The 21,972-nt window shown below is 39.1% G+C and overlaps 2 protein-coding genes across 4 annotated transcripts in view; one reads left to right on the plus strand and one right to left on the minus strand.

The window, feature by feature from the left end:
- The window catches only part of LOC133111453 (small ribosomal subunit protein eS17), a 4,996-nt gene extending 4,687 nt beyond the window's left edge, over window positions 1-309 (plus strand). Inside the window, exon 5 of the mRNA XM_061221824.1 lies at window positions 183-309. Coding sequence (XP_061077808.1) covers window positions 183-260 — 78 coding nt within the window. The 3' untranslated portion in view covers window positions 261-309. The remainder of the gene's footprint in view (window positions 1-182) is intronic.
- Window positions 310-9,969: 9,660 nt separating this feature from the next.
- The window catches only part of LOC133111361 (DENN domain-containing protein 2B-like), a 58,298-nt gene continuing 46,295 nt past the window's right edge, over window positions 9,970-21,972 (minus strand). For all 3 annotated transcript variants that reach the window (XM_061221637.1, XM_061221636.1, XM_061221638.1), the window contains 6 exons: window positions 14,464-14,641; window positions 12,850-12,891; window positions 12,264-12,375; window positions 11,613-11,852; window positions 10,726-10,812; window positions 9,970-10,606 (listed from right to left, as the gene is read on the minus strand). In XM_061221637.1, the coding sequence (XP_061077621.1) occupies window positions 10,572-10,606; window positions 10,726-10,812; window positions 11,613-11,852; window positions 12,264-12,375; window positions 12,850-12,891; window positions 14,464-14,641 (694 nt within the window). In that variant the 3' untranslated portion in view covers window positions 9,970-10,571. The remainder of the gene's footprint in view (window positions 10,607-10,725; window positions 10,813-11,612; window positions 11,853-12,263; window positions 12,376-12,849; window positions 12,892-14,463; window positions 14,642-21,972) is intronic.

A 21,972-nucleotide genomic window follows, 5' to 3' on the forward strand; every position in this document is an offset into this window, starting at 1 on the left:
GCCCAGGCAGTAGAGCGCATATTTGGTCATCACAGCTTCCATTTACATTATCCTAATGTTTGATGATATATAGGTGTGTGTTGCTGGCTTATCAATGTAAGAGTTGAGCTATAATATGCATTTTCTTTCCTCACTGGTGGGTGATTTGAGATCCATGACACGTGTGACTTTGCTCTCCCCAGGACTTTGGCAGCTTATCCAACTTGCAGGTTACCCAGCCCACTGTCGGAATGAACTTCAAAACACCCAGAGGAGTTTGAACATTTTTCATGTATACCCATCAATAAAGAAAAAAAAAAAGAAAATCAACCAGTCTTTTTGTGGTTAATAATACATCTTTACATCTTGTGTTCTAAAAATCACTGGATTTGTGAGTGTTTTAGTATTTGTTTGTTAGATGTATTTATAAAAGGACCTTTTTTTAACCAGGGCAATGATATGAATCATACAAACAGGCGGCAGTAACCTTTAAGTGCTGTGTACCCCAAAAGGTTCTTGTTTTTTTACATAATTTTATCAGTGTAGTGCCTTAGTTGGTCGTTTGTTAAAATGCATCTCGGGGGTCTTGTAAATGCTCTTGAAAATGGCGATATTTTCATGCAACTTATTTTACTCTTCCAACTGAAAGAAGCAACAAATGCTGTCTTGTTGGTTCCTGTGAGCAGGTAGTCTTGGTCTTCATCTGGTGGAGTATTGTAAACTTGCCTAATAAGCCTTCTGAGACTGCTTTTATACGTTCCATTGGCACACTACAGGGTTGCAAGTATCGGCCTTGTGCTGTGGCAAGTGAACATTGTAATGACAAGATTTCTAACGTTTTCTGGAATGCATTTAACAATTGTTTCATCTTAAAAGAAAAATGTTTAAAAGACTACTTTTTATTTACTTCTATTAATAGGGTTCTAGTTAATACATTATCATTAAGGGGGTAGTTCATTACTGTTTCTAATGGCTAGTATAGGGGCATTGATGTGTTTGTAGCTTGAAAGGAGAAAAAAATAATAATAAAAAAAGTTCTACCAGTAATCTGTAATTCCAGTGCGGCATTTGCTGAAGAAGTATCCGTTAGTTTGTACTTGTGTACAAAACTTGAGCCAGGCTAAAAAAATTAAATTGAAGCTACAATTGTCTGACCATGAAATAAACACTTTTTGGAGAGGAGCTGCAGCAGAGTCGGAGACTTCGATGAGGAAAGGTAGTGCTGAGATCCTGGTTGATAACTAGCCACATTTTTGGTGGATAGGGGTAGTCTTTAAGTGGCACGACGTTTCTTTCGAATTGTACAAGCAGTAATGAGCTTCACCGAGTTTATTATTTTTCGTTCTCGATCATTCAAATCGGGCAAGTACAAATGTCTCTTCAGAAGAGAAAAATTAAGGAGCCACCACGGAAGGCTCCTTAAAGATGTCATCACCTGCATCCGATGAGCGATTTAAGAGAACTTGGCGCCTTCACCAATTTTCTTGGATTTATAATTTTTTTTTTTTTGGGTTGGAACAAAAATTACGTGTGGTCCCAACCTGTAGCAGGAATCATGTAAACAATTATCGACTATGGAGAGGCTTGTCATGCATATCTACGTCCCTTCTTGTGTATTTTCTCATTTTCCATTGAAAAACATTTTTCATCATGAATCTCTAAACAGGATCACATATTGGTTTGAGTGAATGAAAATTAGAAAAATTTCAGCTAAATGTCTTTAATCGTTTTTTCATCAGAAATGTCGACATGACTGCCTATCCTTGTGAGTATCTGTATCGTAATGACAATACAATTTTCTCTACCTGATTTCAATATTTGGACATAAAGACTAGTCTTATGGGGGTTTTTTTCCACTAAAAGCATTTATCATCATGAATGTCTTAAAAAACAACTGTGTCCATTGATTTTAAAATGGCAGGAATATCTATTCAGTTTTCATATATTTTCAGGATTTTCATCCATTTTATAAAAAAAAAGACATTACAATTCTTTGCTTTTTAGACATAAGACTTATGTTATGTATTTTTAAACAATATATATCATAATATTTTTTGCACATTTGGGAAATAAAACATGACTCGTGAATGTCTGGAAAAAAACCCATTTAGAAACGGCAGTAATATGAACATGATTGCTTATCAATTTCAGTTAAAGATATTTACATTTTTCAATATGAATGTCTTAAATATTTTTATTCAGCATTATGAATATGATTGCCTGTCCATTTGAGTGAAAAATGAAATTTACATTTTATCCCCATTCTTCCATTATGTAAATTTAAATTTTTCTGTGAAATTTATTTTTCATCATGAATATGATGATGATGATTACAATAAAATAAAAAAAGTCCGATGATCAAATAGGCCCTGGTCCTTATCTTTGTTGTGCAGGTAGCAGTTGAAATTGTACCTCCCTCTAGGGTCTTTCAGCGCACTTATCCGTGGTTATGGGTATGCACTTAGCACTTTTTGTACGTCGCTCTGGATGAGAGCGTCTGACAAATGCCATTAATGTCATGTAATGTAATGAATATTTAAAAAAAGTGTCCATTTATTTCAAAACGACAATAATATGAACATGATTGCTGATAAATGTGAGTAAAATAAAACATTTTGAACAAATAACTATCCCAATAACTATGAAAAGATTTTCCCCAATAAATATCTTAAAAGACATTTATGTGTATTTATAGCAAATTTGTTGTAATATGAATGTGATTGCCTATCCATTTCAGTCCAAAAATAGACCATTTTTTCATTTTTCAAAAAAAGACATTTTATTTTTTTCAGTGAAAAACTTTTTTCCCGATAACTATTTCAAAACACATATATATTGATTAATTTCAATGCGGTTGTAATATAAACATGATTGCCTATCCATTTAAGTCCAAAAAAAGACATTTTATTTTTTCCAATGCAAAAATGTTTTCTCAATAAAACTTTGAAAAACATTTGTGTGCATTTATGTCAACGCGGTTGTACTATAAATAAGCATGAATGCCTATCCATTTAAGTCCAAAAAAATAATTTCTATTATTTAATATAAATAAACATTTTATTTAATAATTTATATATATATATATATATATATATATATTTTACCCATTTTTCAGGTTTGGACATAATAATCTTATGTATTTTTTAATTTTCCACTGAAAAACATTTTTCCAAATAACTATTTCAAAACACATTTATATTGATTTATTATAATATGAACATGATTGCCTATCCATTTAAGTCCAAAAAAAGATTATTTATTTATTTTTTGCCCTTTTTTCAGGTTTTGGACATGAGACTTATGTATTTTTTCATTTTCCACTGAAAAACATTTTTCCCAATAACTATTTCAAAACATATTTATATTGATTTAATTCAACATGGTTGTAATATGAAAAAAGAATTTATTCATTTTTTTTGCCCTTTTTTCAGATTTTGGACATGAGACTATAGTCATACATATTCAGGGGGAAATGTATTTTTTCATTTTCCACTGAAAAATATTTTTCCCAATAACTATTTCAAAACACATTTAAATTGATTTATTTCAACATGGTTGTAATATAAGCATGATTGCCTATCCATACATTTTATTTTTTCCACTGAATAAATGTTTTCTCAATAAAGTCTTTGAAAAACATTTGTGTGCATTTATTTCAACGCGGCTGTACTATAAACATGATTGCTTATCCATTCAAGTCCAAAAAAATATTTTTATTTATTTATTTATTTTACCCATTTTTCAGGTTTTGGACATGAGACTATAGTCTCATGTATTTTTTCATTTTCCACTGAAAAATATTTAGCACAATAACTATTTCAAAAAACAGTTTTCCCAATAACTAATTCAAAACACATTTATATTGATTTATTTCAACATGGTTGCAATATGAACATGATTGCCTATCCATTAAGTCAAAAAAAAGATTTTTATTTATTTACTTTTTTTTTTACCCAATAACTATTTCAAAACACATTTATATTGATTTATTTCAACATGGTTGTGATATAAACATGATTGCCTATCCATTTAAGTCCAAAAAAAGACATTTTATTTTTTTGGCCCATTTTTCAGGTTTTGGACATGACACAATAGTCTCATGTATTTTTTCATTTTCATTTGAAAAACATTTGTGTGCATTTATTTCAACATGGTTGTAATATGAACATGATTACCTATCCATTTAAGTCCAAAAATATATATATATATTATTATTATTCAGGTTTTGGACATGAGACTTATGTATTTGGACAAAATACTTTCTTTTTTTTTCATTTTCTACTGAAAAATATTTTTCCCAATAACTATTTCAAGCCTTTGAAAAACATTTGTGTGCATTTATTTCAACGCGGCTGTACTATAAACATGATTGCTTATCCATTCAAGTCCAAAAAAAGTTTTTTTTTAGTTTTTTTTTTTTTACCCATTTTTCAGGTTTTGGACATAAGACAATAGTCTCATGTATTTTTTCATTTTCAACTGAAAAACATTTTTCCCAATAACTATTTCAAAAAACATTTTTCCCAATAACTATTTCAAAAAACATTTTTCCCAATAATTATTTCAAAACACATTTATATTGATTGAATTCAACATGGTTGTAATATGAACATGATTGCCTTTCCATTTCAGTCCAAAAAAAAGATTTTTATTTATTTATTTATTTATTTTACCCATTTTTCAGGTTTTGGACATGAGACTATAGTCTCATGTATTTTTTCATTTTCCACTGAAAAATATTTAGCACAATAACTATTTCAAAAAACATTTTCCCAATAAATAAATAAATCTATTTATTAAAATTTTTTTACCAATTTTTCAGGTTTTGGACATGACACAATAGTCATGTGTTTTTTCATTTTAATTTGAAAAACATTTGTGCATTTATTTCAACATGGTTGTAATATGAACATGATTGCCTATCCATTAAAGTCCAAAAAAAGTTTTTATTATATTTATTTTATTTTTACATGAGACTATAGTCTCATGTATTTTTTCATTTTCAACTGAAAAACATTTTTCCCTATAATTATTTCAAAACACATTTATATTGATTTAATTCAACATGGTTGTAATATGAACATGATTGCCTATCCATTAAAGTCCAAAAAAAGATTATTTTTTTCTTTTTTCTTTTGCCATTATTTCTGGTTTTGGACATAAGACTTATGTATTTTTTCATTTCCCACTGAAAAACATTTTTCCCAATAATTATTTAAAAAAACAGTTTTCCCAATAACTATTTCAAAACACATTTATATTGATTTATTTCAACGCGGTTGCAATATGAACATGATTGCCTATCCATTAAAGTCCAAAAAAAGATTATTTATTTATTTTTTGCCCTTTTTTCAGGTTTTGGACATAAGACTTATCTATTTGGACATAAGACTTACAGTGGGGCAAAAAAGTATTTAGTCAGCCACCAATTGTGCAAGTTCTCCCACTTAAAAAGATGAGAGAGGCCTGTAATTTTCATCATCGGTACACTTCAACTATGAGAGACAGAATGGGGGGAAAGAATCCAGGAAATCACATTGTAGGATTTTTAATGAATTAATTGGTAAATTCCTCTGTAAAATAAGTATTTGGTCACCTACAAACAAGCAAGATTTCTGGCTCTCACAGACCTGTAACTTCTTCTTGAAGAGGCTCCTCTGTCCTCCACTCATTACCTGTATTAATGGCACCCGTTTGAACTCGTTATCAGTATAAAAGACACCTGTCCACAACCTCAAACAGTCACACTCCAAACTCCACTATGGCCAAGGCCAAAGAGCTGTCAAAGGACACCAGAAACAAAATTGTAGACCTGCACCAGGCTGGGAAGCCTGAATCTGCAATAGGTAAGCAGCTTGGTGTGAAGAAATCAACTGTGGGAGCAATTATTAGAAAATGGAAGACATACAAGACCACTGATAATCTCCCTCGATCTGGGGCTCCACGCAAGATCTCACCCCGTGGGGTCAAAATGATCACAAGAACGGTGAGCAAAAATCCCAGAACCACACGGGGGGACCTAGCGAATGACCTGCAGAGAGCTGGGACCAAAGTAACAAAGGCTACCATCAGTAACACACTACGCCCCCAGGGACTCAAATCCTGCAGTGCCAGACGTGTCCCTCTGCTTAAGCCAGTACATGTCCAGGCCCGTCTGAAGTTTGCTAGAGAGCATTTGGATGATCCAGAAGAGGATTGGGAGAATGTCATATGGTCAGATGAAACCAAAATAGAACTTTTTGGTAAAAACTCAACTTGTCGTGTTTGGAGGAGAAAGAATGCTGAGTTGCATCCAAAGAACACCATACATACTGTGAAGCATGGGGGTGGAAACATCATGCTTTGGGGCTGTTTTTCTGCAAAGGGACCAGGACGACTGATCCGTGTAAAGGAAAGAATGAATGGGGCCATGTATCGTGAGATTTTGAGTGAAAACCTCCTTCCATCAGCAAGGGCATTGAAGATGAAACGTGGCTGGGTCTTTCAGCATGACAATGATCCCAAACACACCGCCCGGGCAACGAAGGAGTGGCTTCGTAAGAAGCATTTCAAGGTCCTGGAGTGGCCTAGCCAGTCTCCAGATCTCAACCCCATAGAAAATCGTTGGAGGGAGTTGAAAGTCCATGTTGCCCAGTGACAGCCCCAAAACATCACTGCTCTAGAGGAGATCTGCATGGAGGAATGGGCCAAAATACCAGCAACAGTGTGTGAAAACCTTGTGAAGACTTACAGAAAACGTTTGACCTCTGTCATTGCCAACAAAGGGTATATAACAAAGTATTGAGATGAACTTTTGTTATTGACCAAATACTTATTTTCCACCATAATTTGCAAATAAATTCTTTAAAAATCAGACAATGTGATTTTCTGGATTTTTTTTTCTCATTTTGTCTCTCATAGTTGAGGTATACCTATGATGAAAATTACAGGCCTCTCATCTTTTTAAGTGGGAGAACTTGCACAATTGGTGGCTGACTAAATACTTTTTTTGCCCCACTGTATGTATTTTTTCATTTTCCACTGAAAAACATTTTTCCCAATGACTATTTCAAAACACATTTATATTGATTTATTTCAACAAGGTTGCAATATGAACATGATTGCCTATCCATTTAAGTAAAAAAAAAGATTATTTATGAATTTTTTAATTTGCCCTTATTTCAGGTTTTGGACATAAGACTTATGTATTTTTTCATTTTCCACTGAAATTTTTTTTTATTAATAATAATAATAATAATAATAACAACTATTTCAAAACACATTTATATTGATTTAATTCAACATGGTTGTAATATGGGGGCGGCACGGATGGTGTAGTGGGTAGCACTGCCGCCTCACAGCAAGAAGGGCCTGGGTTTCTCTGTGCGGAGTTTGCATGTTCTCCCCGTGTCTGCGTGGGTTTCTTCCGGGTACTCCGGTTTCCTCCCACAGTCCAAAGACATGCAAGTTAGGCTGATTGGAGAGTCTAAATTGCCCGTAGGTATGAGTGTGTGAGTGAATGGTGTGTGTGCGCCCTGTGATGGACTGGCGACCTGTCCAGGGTGTATTCCTGCCTTTCGCCCAATGTATGCTGGGATAGGCTCCAGCCCCCCTGCGACCCTGTTCAGGATAAGCGGGTTCAGATAATGGATAGATGGATGGGTTGTAATATGAAAAAATTATTTATTCTTTTTTTTTTGCCCTTTTTTCAGATTTTGGACATGAGACTATAGTCATACATATTCAGGGGAAAATGTATTTTTTCATTTTCCACTGAAAAATATTTTTCCCAATAACTATTTCAAAAAACATTTTTCCCAATAATTATTTCAAAACACATTTATATTGATTGAATTCAACATGGTTGTAATATGAACATGATTGCCTTTCCATTTCAGTCCAAAAAAAGATTTTTATTTATTTATTTATTTTACCCATTTTTCAGGTTTTGGACATGAGACTATAGTCTCATGTATTTTTTCATTTTCCACTGAAAAATATTTAGCACAATAACTATTTCAAAAAACATTTTTCCCAAAAACTATTTCAAAACACATTTATATTGATTTATTTCAACAAGGTTGCAATATGAACATGATTGCCTATCCATTTAAGTCCAAAAAAAGATTATTATTATTATTTTTTTTTTGCCATTATTTCTGGTTTTGGACATAAGACTTATGTATCTGGACATAAGACTTATATATGTTTTCATTTTCCACTGAAAAACATTTTTCCCAATAACTATTTCAAAAAACAGTTTTCCCAATAACTATTTCAAAACACATTTATATTGATTTATTTCAACGCGGTTGCAATATGAACATGATTGCCTATCCATTTAAGTCCAAAATAAGATTTTTATTTATTTCCTTTTTTTACCCAATAACTATTTCAAAACAAACACATTTATATTGATTTATTTCAACATGGTTGTAATATAAACATGATTGCCTAACCATTTAAGTCTAAAAAAAGTTTTTATTTATTTATTTATTTATTTATTTTTACACATTTTTCAGGTTTTGGACATAAGACTATAGTCACATATTCAGTGGGAAATGTATTTTTTCATTTTACACTGAAAAACATTTTTTGCAATAACTATTTCAAAACACATTTACATTGCTTTATTTCAACATGGTAGCAATACGAACATGATTGCCTATCCATTTAAGTCCAAAAAATTACATTTTATTTTTTCCAATGAAAAAAATGTTCTCAATAAAACATTTGTGTGCATTCATGTCAACGCGGTGGTACTATAAGCATGATTGCCTATCCATTTTAGTCCAAAAAAATTATTTATTATTTTTCAGATTTTGGACATAACACATATATTTATTATAATTATATTACAAGTCTTATGTTTTTTTCTCATTTTCCACTGAAAAAATGTTCTCAATAACTATTTCAAAACACCTTTATTTTGACATATAACCTATGCAGATAAGCCAACACATATAGGAAGACATGCATTGGCAAATAAAAGCTCAATAACAAAAACAATATACTGTAGTCATATAAAATATAAAACTTGAGACAATTGTTACTAGCAGAGGTTGTTAAAAGCTGTTTTTAAGAGATGAGTTTAATGTGTTTTTAGCAGTAACATACATTCACTAGTTGAGGCCTAATTATTGTTTCCCAAGGGTTTTTGGAAGATTTTACTAATATCACCGGCTCATGGCCAGCAATTTCTTACTACGTTGAGGTGGATTTTAGGAGTGAGTGAGAAGAGCAGTAGGAAGTATGAAGTCTAGTGAAGAAACATTGTAACATGACAAAGAGGTACACATTCCTGCATAAAACATTTTTTTAAATGTGACATATTTTTGCATTGGACAACTTTTTGCTTTTGCTAATAATTCCCTGGGTTACTTGCTAGCTGTTCTTATGGGAGCATCATTAGCATATGTTTGTGCTCATATGTAATACACAGATGAATGAAACATTTCCCTTGGATTGATTGACAGTTGTAAAATCTGTAAAATGTCATCCCATGCAAGAAAATATAATGTTTTTGGACCCCTAGATATCTTAGAACCTATAATGAAATGTAAGTAAGTATAATTGCAATTTTAAGTTTAATTGGTCAAAACAGTGGATTTGCTGTAAAAATACAACTATGATTATTTTATTATTTATAGTAACGCACAATTTAGCCATTTTGAAAAGATTTGGAGATACTAAGGGAAATCATGGTACATTGCTTCGATTTTTTACTTTTTATTGGATTGATTTACTGTAGTTTGAATGTTGCCTTCCTCCACTGAGAACACAGAATCACAAAGGCCCTGGATACATTGAAGGCTGCTTTTATATCTGCCTCACACATTTGTAACTGGGATTGGGTTTAAATTGCATGCAGTTGCACAGGCATTTCAGCATTTCACCACTGAATAGGCCTTTGGCTTTAATCAGTTTGCCAACTTGAGCCACTGTTTTAGAATGGTGTATTTAAAATACCCCGTCGAGTTCTGTTTGAATTTTCCAAATTTCAGAAGGCAGTTCAGCTTTGCACATTTTATTTTGAATTTTACATAACTGACAAAGCAATCAATCACAGATGTTAAGACATTAATTTCTTCATGTGTATTTATGCATGTACAAAAGACTCAGCTATTGAATGCACAGGATTCTCATTTTAAAGTACCTCATTCCATTGAAGGAAAGCAATCTAACAGCAATACATAAAACATACTTAAAGCAACATCACACTGACCTCTCACACTACAGCATACAGACTAACGCTAAGGGGACTCGTTCCCTTTTCTCTGCACCTGATCAGAGCCTCACAAGCTTTCTGTAAAGTGAGTGGTTATTCTGAAACAGTCAAATGCACTTTAGTTTGGTACCATCTGTTATCTAGTATATGTCCTATCATATGTCAAGCCCTTATTTCAATTCATACCTACAAGTTACCATAGGCCTAACAAAAATACTCATTTTAAAATGATCACCAGCAGTTTATGGTGTGATATGTACATAATTTTAAAGTTCCAACCAAACTCAAAATAAATTCTCTAGAGAATAGATGTGTTTGGTTTCTCTGGTCTTGAGTCCACAGTCTTTAACATTTTGGCCAAAAGGTACAGTAGGATATGTTTTCTTTAGTTCTTTTTGTGAAGAAACTTCATTTTACTTCCTGTAAAAAACAGAAGAAAAAAGTTATTGTATTTACAACGCTACATGTTATGTCCAATAACAAAGAAAATGTTTATGTCCGGAATTCAATAGTAGGGAGAGAGATGTGTCAATACTCACCCAGCCCTTTGAGGAACTTGTTGACCCCACTCTGTTCTGTGTCAGGCAGCTCCTCCAGATACATCTCAACCCGCTGCTCAAAGAGGCCTGCCACACAGATCACACACTCAGATACACACCAACCTCCAGACCTGCCACACCAACCTCGATCCTGGGCAGTAATGAAAGCTCTGTTTCGTTGAAAGGTGGAGCTTTGAATCAGGGTGACATGTTACAGATTGCATTTCATCTGTATAAATGCATTTAACTAGTTAAAAAATGATCCATATCCAGAAAAAGCAAACAGTTTGTGAACCCCAACCATGTCACTTGGATACATCTATTTCATTATATGTTCCCATAATGATTTTCTGCTGGGTTATTAAATATTTTTTTGGTTTCAGAAAGTCATGCCTGCAAACCAAATGCAAAATTCAACATTTAGATGCATGCACATGAAAGGTCAATACATTTAAATGTTTTATTTCGAAGGACCATCATCATTACGTCAACTAACCATATCATGCCATACCTCATACTACCAGAAGGGGGCAATCGGTACCTATACATAATCAAGCTCAACATAACACAGTCATGGCTTTGTTTAGCTGAAGTAGCTGAAATGAACAAAAAAGGATGAAGAACTGAAGATAACATATTTATATTCATATTTATTCCTATTCTACACTAATTTGACCCCATCCCTGTGCCCCTGCCTTCACCCAAAGAAGGCAGATGCGATGCGATGTCAACCCCCAATCCCCTGCTGCTCCTGCATTGTTTTTTTGTTATTGTGATACACTAAAGTAAAATGCGAAGCAAGTTTATATGGAGGCAGACTATAAAGGTAATTTGCCAACTATCAAAGAAACAGGCAAAAGAAATAAAAACATGAAAGCATTGAGTACCTTTGGCCCGGCACTTGCGCAGCTCGCGGTCCTGGATGAATCCGGCGAACATCTGCGACTCCATGAAGACGCCCAGGAAGCGGCGGATGCTCTTGGATGCCACGGACTTCCGGAAGGCCTGGCGCTGGAAGACCCGCGCCCCTTGCTCATTCTGCGTGAGGAACAGCGAGTAGTGGCCGATCGTCTCCAGGAAGAAGCGGATGAAGGCCTCAGACACGAGGCTGTTGAGGGAGTTGCACTCTGTTGGAAATACAGGCACATGATGGTAAGTCTCACTGACACACACACTCATTCTGCTGGAAATACAGGCACATGATGGTAAATCTCACAGACACAGACATTCACTCCGTTGGGAATACAGCGAGATGATGGGAAATCTCTCAGTTACATACAGGCAGTAACTGTGCAGTTTCAGTGCAGGTTCCTGCCAGCTCATAATGATGGTGAATGTTGCAGATTTTCATTTTCAGTCTTGCTCAAAAGCCCATAGATCATAGCTCAGTCATAGGTCAGTTTGCCAGAATTCTTTCCCCAAATTACATTATTCTGTTTCTTAAAATAAGATTTAGGCCCTCTCTGAAAACTCTCTGAAGTGGCACAGTGCTTTGATTGGCTGGTCACATCACCGACTTCATGTCTCTGATGTTTTACCTTCATCTGATTCGCTGTCTGAGTCCTGGTTGATGATGGCATTCCTCTGCTCCAGAGCCTGCTCCAGAGCAGCTTGAAGTTTCCGTGGTAACAAAGTGGCCTCGTCATCGATCTGAACACAGTGTCATTAATTAGCAATGTGTTTCCACACATCTCAGCAAGAACAACCAAAATGAGAAAACATAATATACATCCATTCTTAAAATACATTCAACCAATGTGTTACATTACATCAATAAGTTAGTTACAAATCCATGTGCAAACAAAATGTCAATACAGAGGTGAAACGAATCACACAGTTGTGTCACACAGAGACCTTTGCTTTTACACAGTTATCAGAGGCCAGGCTAGCGCATAGAAACTCAATGTGAGTTCATCGATAAGCTGCCATCCCAGCTCCAGAATGATGACGAACACAATCATTCACACAGTAAAGAAACACTGTTTTGGTTCCTTTTGCTTCATACTGCTTAAGAAAGATTCTAGCGTATAGGGGTTGGTATTTGTACACGGAATTAAGAGATTGGCCAAGCAGCAGTAATGGGATCAGGGATCAGGGATCAGCCAATAAGCAGCAGTAGTTTACCTGTCTGATGAATCGATCTGTTCCCAGGTCCACCATCAGAACCTGATTGAGGTAAGAAGAGAGAGAGCATATTCAGTGACCCGCAAAAGCAAAACTTAGCCTATCGTGGATGCATCCCACCGCAGCCCTCCCTACCCAGTTCAAAGGGAGGGCAGAATCAGGGCAGAGACAAAAACCAGGAACTCCTATGAATGTGGGGAATGCAATTTTCCTTTGTAAATTGTATAATGGCTACAGTAACCACTACCAAGGGAACCAAGGAGCCAGTCTCTCATTTATTGGTCTGTGACACAGGCACGGTCAGATCTCCTGGGGAGCGGTCAGTGACTGAGCCTGGATGACACCGAATGGCTGAAACTACAGCTGAATGACCAGCCCTACAGAGCAGGGGCTTGTGGGTACACATGCACACAAAGCACTCATTGCTCATGAAAATTAACATTAATAATGTGTTATCCATACTGCCCTGTAGCCTCCTGAATGAAAATGCATTTCTGATTTTAGGACATTAAGTTTGTTTATATTTGTTTGACATTTGTTTCCCTGTAATATAAATTTGCACTGTTAAAGCCTTCCTAATCTTGTGCCAGCTTCCAGCTTTTGGATCTCATACAGAATTCCAGATGGACAACCTTCCTCTTGGACTTCCTGTTGCCTTAATGGGTCCCTGAAGAGGCACTGTAACTCCTGTCTCATGAGCTCTCACAGTCTTATGATTGGCTGGCATCTCAGCCAATGCAGTATACCAACATTGAACGACACTCAGAGAGAAAAGCTCTGCAGTTTGACATCAGGAAAACAAATAGAACAACTGCATGGGTTTCAAATAACCAGTGAGAAGCAGGGCTAGACCTTTCTCTGTGTTTCATAAAAAACAAGCAATGCCAATGGCAATCTAGATGTTTAAAGATAAGTGAGTTGCTTATCTCATTTAATTTCTAAAACTAAGATAAGCAACCATGCAAGTTTAAGACACACCTGTATACCCTCAGTAGGCCAGTTAGATGCTGCACATTCAGGGTTTCAGGGAAAGGCCAAGCTTTTGTTTTCAGTAAAACTGAGGGAGGTTTATGAGGCTGATGAATCATTCCACTGGAATGACTGCAGTTTGCAGTTCAAGGCTATAATATCCCAGCGCATCGCTCCAGAAACCACGGGGGCACATCCTGACGATTTACATTTTCAACCGGTCTATCGATTCCACAGGGAAAAACAGCCTGAAGGCAGGACTGGGACTATCGGAGAGCAGCAGGGTCACAGCTGCAAGGAGGCAGCTCAGACAGTGCAGGGTCACAGTTCACTCTGGGTATCATAACAGAGCATTATTCACACTGTCTGAACATTAAAATAAATAAGCCCCTACCAAGTATTAAGAATATATAAATACTGTTGGGTTTTTAGCAGATCCAGAGCGACTTACACAGACACTTGAATAGATTAAAGAATGGGCCTTGCAATTATCAAAAAAATAAGATGATTTGAATGATTACAATTATATTAGCCATACTTGGGCTTAGGATTCTATTCATATGCTATTAATAATATATTATAACGGATGACTAAAGTATAATAAAAAGCCCAGTCACAGGGCAGACGCAGAGAAAGGGCACCCACCTCCTCCACAGGGAGCTCCTTCAGTTTGGGCAGTGAGCTGGAGAGCAGGCCCACCAGGAAGGGGGTGGGACAGCACACAATGTCCAGCATGGAGGCGGGCAGCACGGGGATGAACGTGTGCTGCCAGGAGAACGGGTACAGCAGGGCCACCACTGCATGCATGCAGCTGGACAGGGTGCTGGAGAGGGGGGACAGACAGACAGTCACACAGCTGGACAGGGTGCTGGAGAGGGGGGACAGATAGACGGACAGTCACACAGCAGGGCAGGGTGTTGGAGAGGGGGGGACAGTCAGACAGTCACACAGCTGGAGAGGGACAGTCAGACAGACGGACAGTCACACAGCAGGACAGAGTGCTGGAAAGGGGGGGACAGTCAGACAGACAGACAGTCACACAGCAGGACAGGGTGCTGGAGAGGGACAGTCAGACAGATGGACAGTCACACAGCAGGACAGGGTGCTGGAGAAGTAGGGACAGACCACACACACACAAACACACACACACACTTTCTGCAGAAAACCACGTCTGATGGTGTGTTTTCATCTGTGTGCATGTGACTAAAAAATCAGTGTCCATGAAAAAACTAATGTGGGACCCAAATCTGCCCAAATGTGTTTGTGTCTATGGAGTACCTAGCGGTCCAAACATTACCACAATGTATAAACAAATCAAAAAGCCACAGCAGCACTGAAATAGCATATCGTGTTACTGACTAAATTTATTTTTTCTCTTTCACATTGTGTTTCTGCCTGTACTTACTTCAGTCCACTCACATTTCTCCATTCCAGTATTTACCACTATTTTGGATATTGTTAAGCTTAATGTCACAACAGCAGTAACTCACTTTATACAAATCATAAGTCAGCAGTTTTTTTTATGGATATTCACTACGTGCATAATATGTCTGCCTGAAATATATGTCCCAATGGGAAGGAATAAAATAAAATAAAAAAACCTTTTGTTACAAAAAAGGTAGAACTTACCGCTAAAACCTAACACACTAGCCAACAGAGCTTGCTCCACAGTAACCCAGAATGTACTTTTTGTTCTTGTCAATTACTGCCATACTTTTATGGCAATTTATTGCAACTGTGTACTCAGTGTTTTTTTGTCTTTCACAATTTTCTGGACAGTCTGGATTTCATGTGTGCACAGCATGCTGTCCGTTATCTGACAGCACAAATAAAGAGGAATAGCAGCCGGTGTCTCAGCTGCCAGGAGTGGAATATTTCCACAGGAACCAGACGCACTGTGCACTTTAAGGTGCGCATGGGAGCTTATTTTGGATTTCTGACAATCAACCCCCACCCCCCTCATTCCAGGCCCTTGCTCCATCGCACCAAACTCACCAACAGCAGCACTGCCAAACCATGGCTCAACCAAATATGGCAACAAACCATCCCCACCACACAGACATCCCCATTCTCCCCGCTAAACGCTAATGGAAAGCAGACAGTAGTGTATCATAGTGTATCATTAAGCCACGAATGTCTTTGGCTTGGGACTGGCATAGTGAAAACACCACTGACACTGAAACTCAGTTCCAGCTGCAGGCTCACACGCAGTCGTGTGCGGTCCGCCTCGTGACAACCTGCAGGGCCCCTGCTCCTCTTGGGCCCTGTTCAGGAGTGACACCCCGCCAAATGTGACAGCCCCCTGGTGACGGGATGAGCTCTCTCACTACAGTGAGGACAACTGAGTCACTGTCCATCCTAAAACACGTTTGATCTACTAACACTGATCTCTGCATATTTCTTATGAGTTAACTGGCTCTATCCATGCTACCTCTAACACCATACCCTCAAACACACTCATGGACTTACAGCAGCACACCCTCAACCTCCCTCTTGAACTACCTATGGCACCTACAGCTGTGCTGGAGGACTGCTTTCATCTGTGACGCACTGACAACTTTGGTCTCCGGTCTTTGGCTAATCCTAACCGTGTGCACTTAAGCAAGCTGTTCTGAATAAGGGTGTCTGCTGCAGGCCTGAGGGTAAACGTAGAGTAATTACAGCAGTGATACAGAAGCTCACCTGTGTGTGCTGCAGTGTGGGGGTTTATGGGAGGAAACGCTGGGCGGGGCTAAATGGAGGCGGTAATAACAGGGTGTCAAAGCCCCTCCCGCCCCGCGGCTTAACAGACTGCAGCTGTGATGATCTCTTTATCATCACCACTGCCCATCGCACCGCAGCAGAGCGGAGAGCAGAGTCTGCAAAACCTGCTGGAGTCAGCGGAGCGCCTATGGAAAGTCTATGGAAAATGGGGGGGGGGTTTCATGCCATTGACTCATACAGAGGGGCAATCAAATCACAATACATCATGAGGAATGAAAACAGACACCCAGCAGTAAACAGTGGCTGTCTGGGGCCTCCAGATGGACGAGACCCTATGTAACGGCCTGCTGAAAAATGCACGAGGATTAATCTCCGTAATCTAGGGTCTTTCTTTCTCCTGTTTCCGAAGAGTGGGCGCTTTCTTTCACCGTCTGAAGTCCCAGACTGATCTTAACGAACCCTGTGTAATTTTATGAGCTGCCAGGGAGATGTGTGCAGATTTAGAGTTTCCTGTGCTCATGCTGTCAGGGGAGCTAGGGAGAGAGAGCTATGGAGAGTGAGAGAGCAAGAGAGACAAAGAGTGACAGTGGGAATAAGAGTAAGAGAGAGACAGAGAGAGCTATAGAGGAGAGAGCGATAGAACGAGAGAAGAAGACAGAGAGAACGATAGAGTGAGAGAGAATGAGACAGAGCCTTCAGCCGCAGGACAGATGGAGCAGAGACTGACATGGTGCCCTGCCCCGGAGAGGAGCTCGTGGGAAAAAATTAACATACAGCCCAAAACCATCATTACAGTCTAGCGGCAGCCATTCATTTGGCTTAGAAAAACATGGCTGTGTTGTTGTGGGACCTAAAATAAGACATGCACTTACACGCACGTGCATACGCTCGCACACACACGCACACACAGACACACACACACACACACACACACACACACACATGCAAAGACACACACACACGTTTACACAGAGAGCATTTCTTGGTCAGGAAGGTGATTTGAAAAGCATAACAGATCAGGAATGGGAAGTCTATATCTGCTGGATTAGCATGGATGAGCTCCCACATTTCCAGGGAATGCTGGATCATGGGCTTAGAAGAGACATGTGGCACAATGGACCAGGGGTGTTAAGGCACTGAAGGGGGGGGTGGGGGGCAGAAGATGTCACCTTCCTCACTACGTAAAGACACTGCCTTGTTTGCAGGACCTTCCCAGTCTAACAGAGGGGCTATTGGGCAGTCACAAAGCTGACAGCTAGCACACAGGCCTTGACAGCAGTGGACCATGGATGGAAATCGCATGTGTCGGATGGTGTTTGTGGAAGAGGGAGAGTGTGTGTACTCACAGTGGTGTCAGCACACAGGGTTAAAAAGTAGTGGCAGTGCAGACAAGTTGTGATGTGAAAACACTCAAAGCATTTAGGGTTCAAGTTTGGGGTCACTGACCGAGCTGGAGGAGGGCAGTCTCTCTCTCACGCACTCTCTCGTACTCTCTCTCATTCTCTCGTACTCTCTCTCTCACTCTCTCGTACTCTCTCTCACTCTCTTGTACTCTCTCGTACTCTCTCTCACTCTCTCCCTTACTCTATCCGTATCATCACACTCACACTGCACAGTAAATACAGTTACCCAAGAAACATCAATCAAATCACAACACCGCCTCCATTCACTTAATACACGCAGGAATCTCACAGCACCAATCAGACCTCCAATAACCTTGGTTTCAACAAGCCAAAACAAGGAGGATCAAAGAGACACATGCCTATATATAATAATAGAAATGTAAAAAATGTTTTCAGGTATGATCCAAGTGTTTCTGCTGTGAAGTTATCTAACTGTCAGGATAGCTGAGATGATGAACTAATGAAATAACAGCTGATATTAAATGTGGTGGGAAAGGAAGGAAATGAGAGCTAACTTTCAGTCTAATCAGTCATCATGTCCACACTATATAAAATGCTTCTAATGTGGGCAACACACAAAGTCAACAAGTGGGCATATACTGCCCCTTCACTGACAATACACAACCTGTATAACATGACCAGAGCAGGGCGCAGGCAGGGTGTGAACGCAGCGAGGGTGGTTTCTAACACCTGATGCTTTTATGATCTGAGAAAGGTGTCATTTTTAAAAGCAGAGCAGACAGTCCTCTCTCTTTATGCATCTCTGTACAACATTTCTTACCTTGTACAGCGATGGTTACAGACAGACATGAACTCACAGTACAGGAAAGTGACAAGGCCAGGAATCAAACCCGTGATATGGTCACTTGTTATACAAATAAAAACTGGAATAATAAATGAACGGGTTCCTTATCCACTAAAGCAAACAGGTTTCTGTCACAGTTTTGGTGCCCTTTAATTTACTTCAAGATGGAGGACCTGAGCGATCAGCTAGGGGCTGGGGGGGCTGAATGGAACCACTATAAACAAAAATATATCTTGATTAATTCACCATGCCATGAGAAAAGGCTGCAGAGAGGGAATGGTTCTGTCTCCCTAAACGGTATACTTTGAGTGCTAAAGCACACCCATACTGAGGAAGAGGCCACTCAATTATCTACACCCACAAGATACTTCTGGAACCGGACCCAAGGCCAGGAAAGACATTTTACAGTACAAAGAGAGGCTGATAAAACTGGAAATGCACTATTATTTTTTTACCTTTTCTCCTGGGTCTCCTACTGAACAGTCACATGACCTCATACACACCACTGTTTAATCTCGAGCAGGACTTACAGTATATCACAATCAATGAAGCCTTAAAGGAGTTGACTTTGATAAAACTCCTTTCTTCGGGACTGGGTCCTGATGATATAAACAGCTTTAACTCAATGACACAGGCACACAAACTGCAGTGGCTCTGTGACTCAGCAGTTTCCTTTGTGAACATTAGTGGTGCATTCAAGGATAAGGCCACCTTGAGTTACCCATAGGGGGGGGGCAGGTCTCTGTGGGCAAGGACAGGACCCACCCTTACATCATTTAGGACACACCTGCTTTTCAGTACTGTTATCACCGATGGGAACTGGCTCCCTGACTGCCAGTACACCTACAGTACATGTGTGCGGGTGGAGCAGCAGTTTTTGATTGGTCATCTCATCGTTAGACCGGTTTGTTTTGCTTGAGGGTGTGAGCCTGATGGAGTCACTTCATACAAACATTCACCAGGAACATGCCTATCAAGGTGCACACTGGCCCACACCGGCCCAGAGCTAGAATAAATAATTTTCTGTAGGGAATACTCACGGAAAAAAACATGTTTTTTGCATCTCTTTCTGTTGCACAAGATCCATTTTGCAGGCACAGGTGAATTCCCAAACACACACCTCGTAAATCAGCACTGTCCTACATGTGAACTACAGTACCTGTGGCTTTTGAAACATTGTGAGAATAATCAGGGTGTGGCATTAAACAGCATGACACTCAGCAAGACTCGTGTATATATCAGTACAGCTGCAGTCAGAACTCAACAGATCCCCAGTGATGGTGAGCAGCCTTTAAACCTTATGTTTTCTGCAAACAACTCATCGAACCCCGATAAGAAAAGGGTCGCAAACGTACGGTCATCTGCAGCGGTCCACTCAAAATCCAGACCAGCGTGCCCTTGTATATATTAGACCACCATTCATATACACATAAATGCTCAGGACAGAACTCAATGTTTCTGGCTCACAGCAACCCTTGAGATAAAGTGCACAGTGCCACAACACTGTGGCATCCACACTCAATTTGTCTTTCCGCAAAAGGCCTGTGAGCCAATCGGAATCGGAGGACAGCACTCAGTGACGCCATCAGTGAGCGTGGTGCGGTGAGGGTCAGGGGTCCAAGGGCTGCAGCGGAGAGGAAATGCATTCTTTCCGCATAGCGTCACAGCCCCCCCTCCCTTCCCAAGGGCCCCTGCACCGATGTTTGTTTTAATTGCGTTCCACTGTGTAAATACTCTCCAGAAAACCCGCCCGCGGCCCACCCCAGGGGGTCTGTGACCCCCCTCCTTCACCCTTCCCGGTTCTCTGGGACCCCTCCCTCTTATCTGCCTCGCTCTGCCCCCCTTGTCCAGGGTAACTAGCTTCTGGCTGTGCATTGACCCCAATTCTAAATTTAGCTTCAAACAGTTTAGAGTTTTGGGGTTTCCGGCTGCTGGCCTGTGTGCCTGCGTGTAAAACTGCAAAGCCCTAATAACATGCCTGCAGGGGGCCCTGAGGGAGCAGGCTGGAGGGACCGCGGGACTCTCCATCCACAGCAGTGGCCGCCATGAGTGGCCAGGGGTAAGCACAGATAGCACAGGGTCTCTACAATCCGCATTCCTGCTCTGGTCATTCCCACACTCCCGCTGCTGCTATAGCTGTGTGATTAGCCAAATGGCTATATTCCACAGCCTGAACTTACATTCACAGAAAATACATCTAACCACACAGGCAGTCCATGAAAGCCACTGTCATTAATGTGCACATTTAGAGTAACCGCGGTTAAGACTGTTTGAGTTCTCCTCATAGACCAGACACTGCTCAAACTTATGTAAGTGGCATTCTGAGTGATTGATTGAGTAATAGTGTTGATGAGGGAAGGATTCATCCAGTCGCCTCCAATGTTTCAAATGCAGATTTCAGGTGCTGGATACTGACCAGACACTGCCAATTTCAGAAGTGTGAAATAACTAAACTGACTTTTACACTCTCCTGTAGCATAGTCAGAAGAATGTGAGACAATATCATATATATGTCATGGAGATGTTCTGGGTTTGCATCTGAGTTCGCTTGATCCACTGTATAAATAAACACATAAATAAATAAATAAATAAATATGTATTTGTATAAATACATGCACGCACACACATATCTATCCAGCATATGTTAGGTGAAGCTGCACATGGTGAAATGCTCTGAAACACTGGATCTGAGGGCCACTATGTGTCACAGAAATTATCTGCTGATGACTTATTTAGGGTTCATTTAAAATAGGGTAACATTCTTCTAAGAACATAAAAGATGATGCATTATAATTTAACCTTATTTCCTATATAAAGCATACTGTAGACCAATGGGGCAACAATGTGCAGCGAGACTGAAGAACAATGTGTTCTGTACAGGAGATTCTGAAAACGGTTCGTAAAAAGGTCAACACTCCCAAGGATGGCTATCAGGACAAAGCATGTTTGACAGTGCAATAAAGTGAAATAAGAAACTAAGTGCTGGTATCTTGTCAGGAAGGCTAGTCACTTCCTGGCTATTTTATAGTTTTGGGCCACACACACACAACAGTCGAGCCCTTTCAAAAAAGTTTACTTTCTTCTGATTTTCACGTTCAACACACATATTAATACCAGCTTCTGCCCTGCTCCAGAATTCAGAGTTCCACCAGGATAAGTTCTGCAAACTGAGCATAATTGTAGTGCACTCTTGTGTAATGACAAGAAATAGTGTCGCAAAACAGATTTCTCTTTTTTTATATA

This window comes from Conger conger, chromosome 15 (assembly GCF_963514075.1).
Source record: "Conger conger chromosome 15, fConCon1.1, whole genome shotgun sequence".
Lineage (NCBI taxonomy): Eukaryota > Metazoa > Chordata > Actinopteri > Anguilliformes > Congridae > Conger > Conger conger.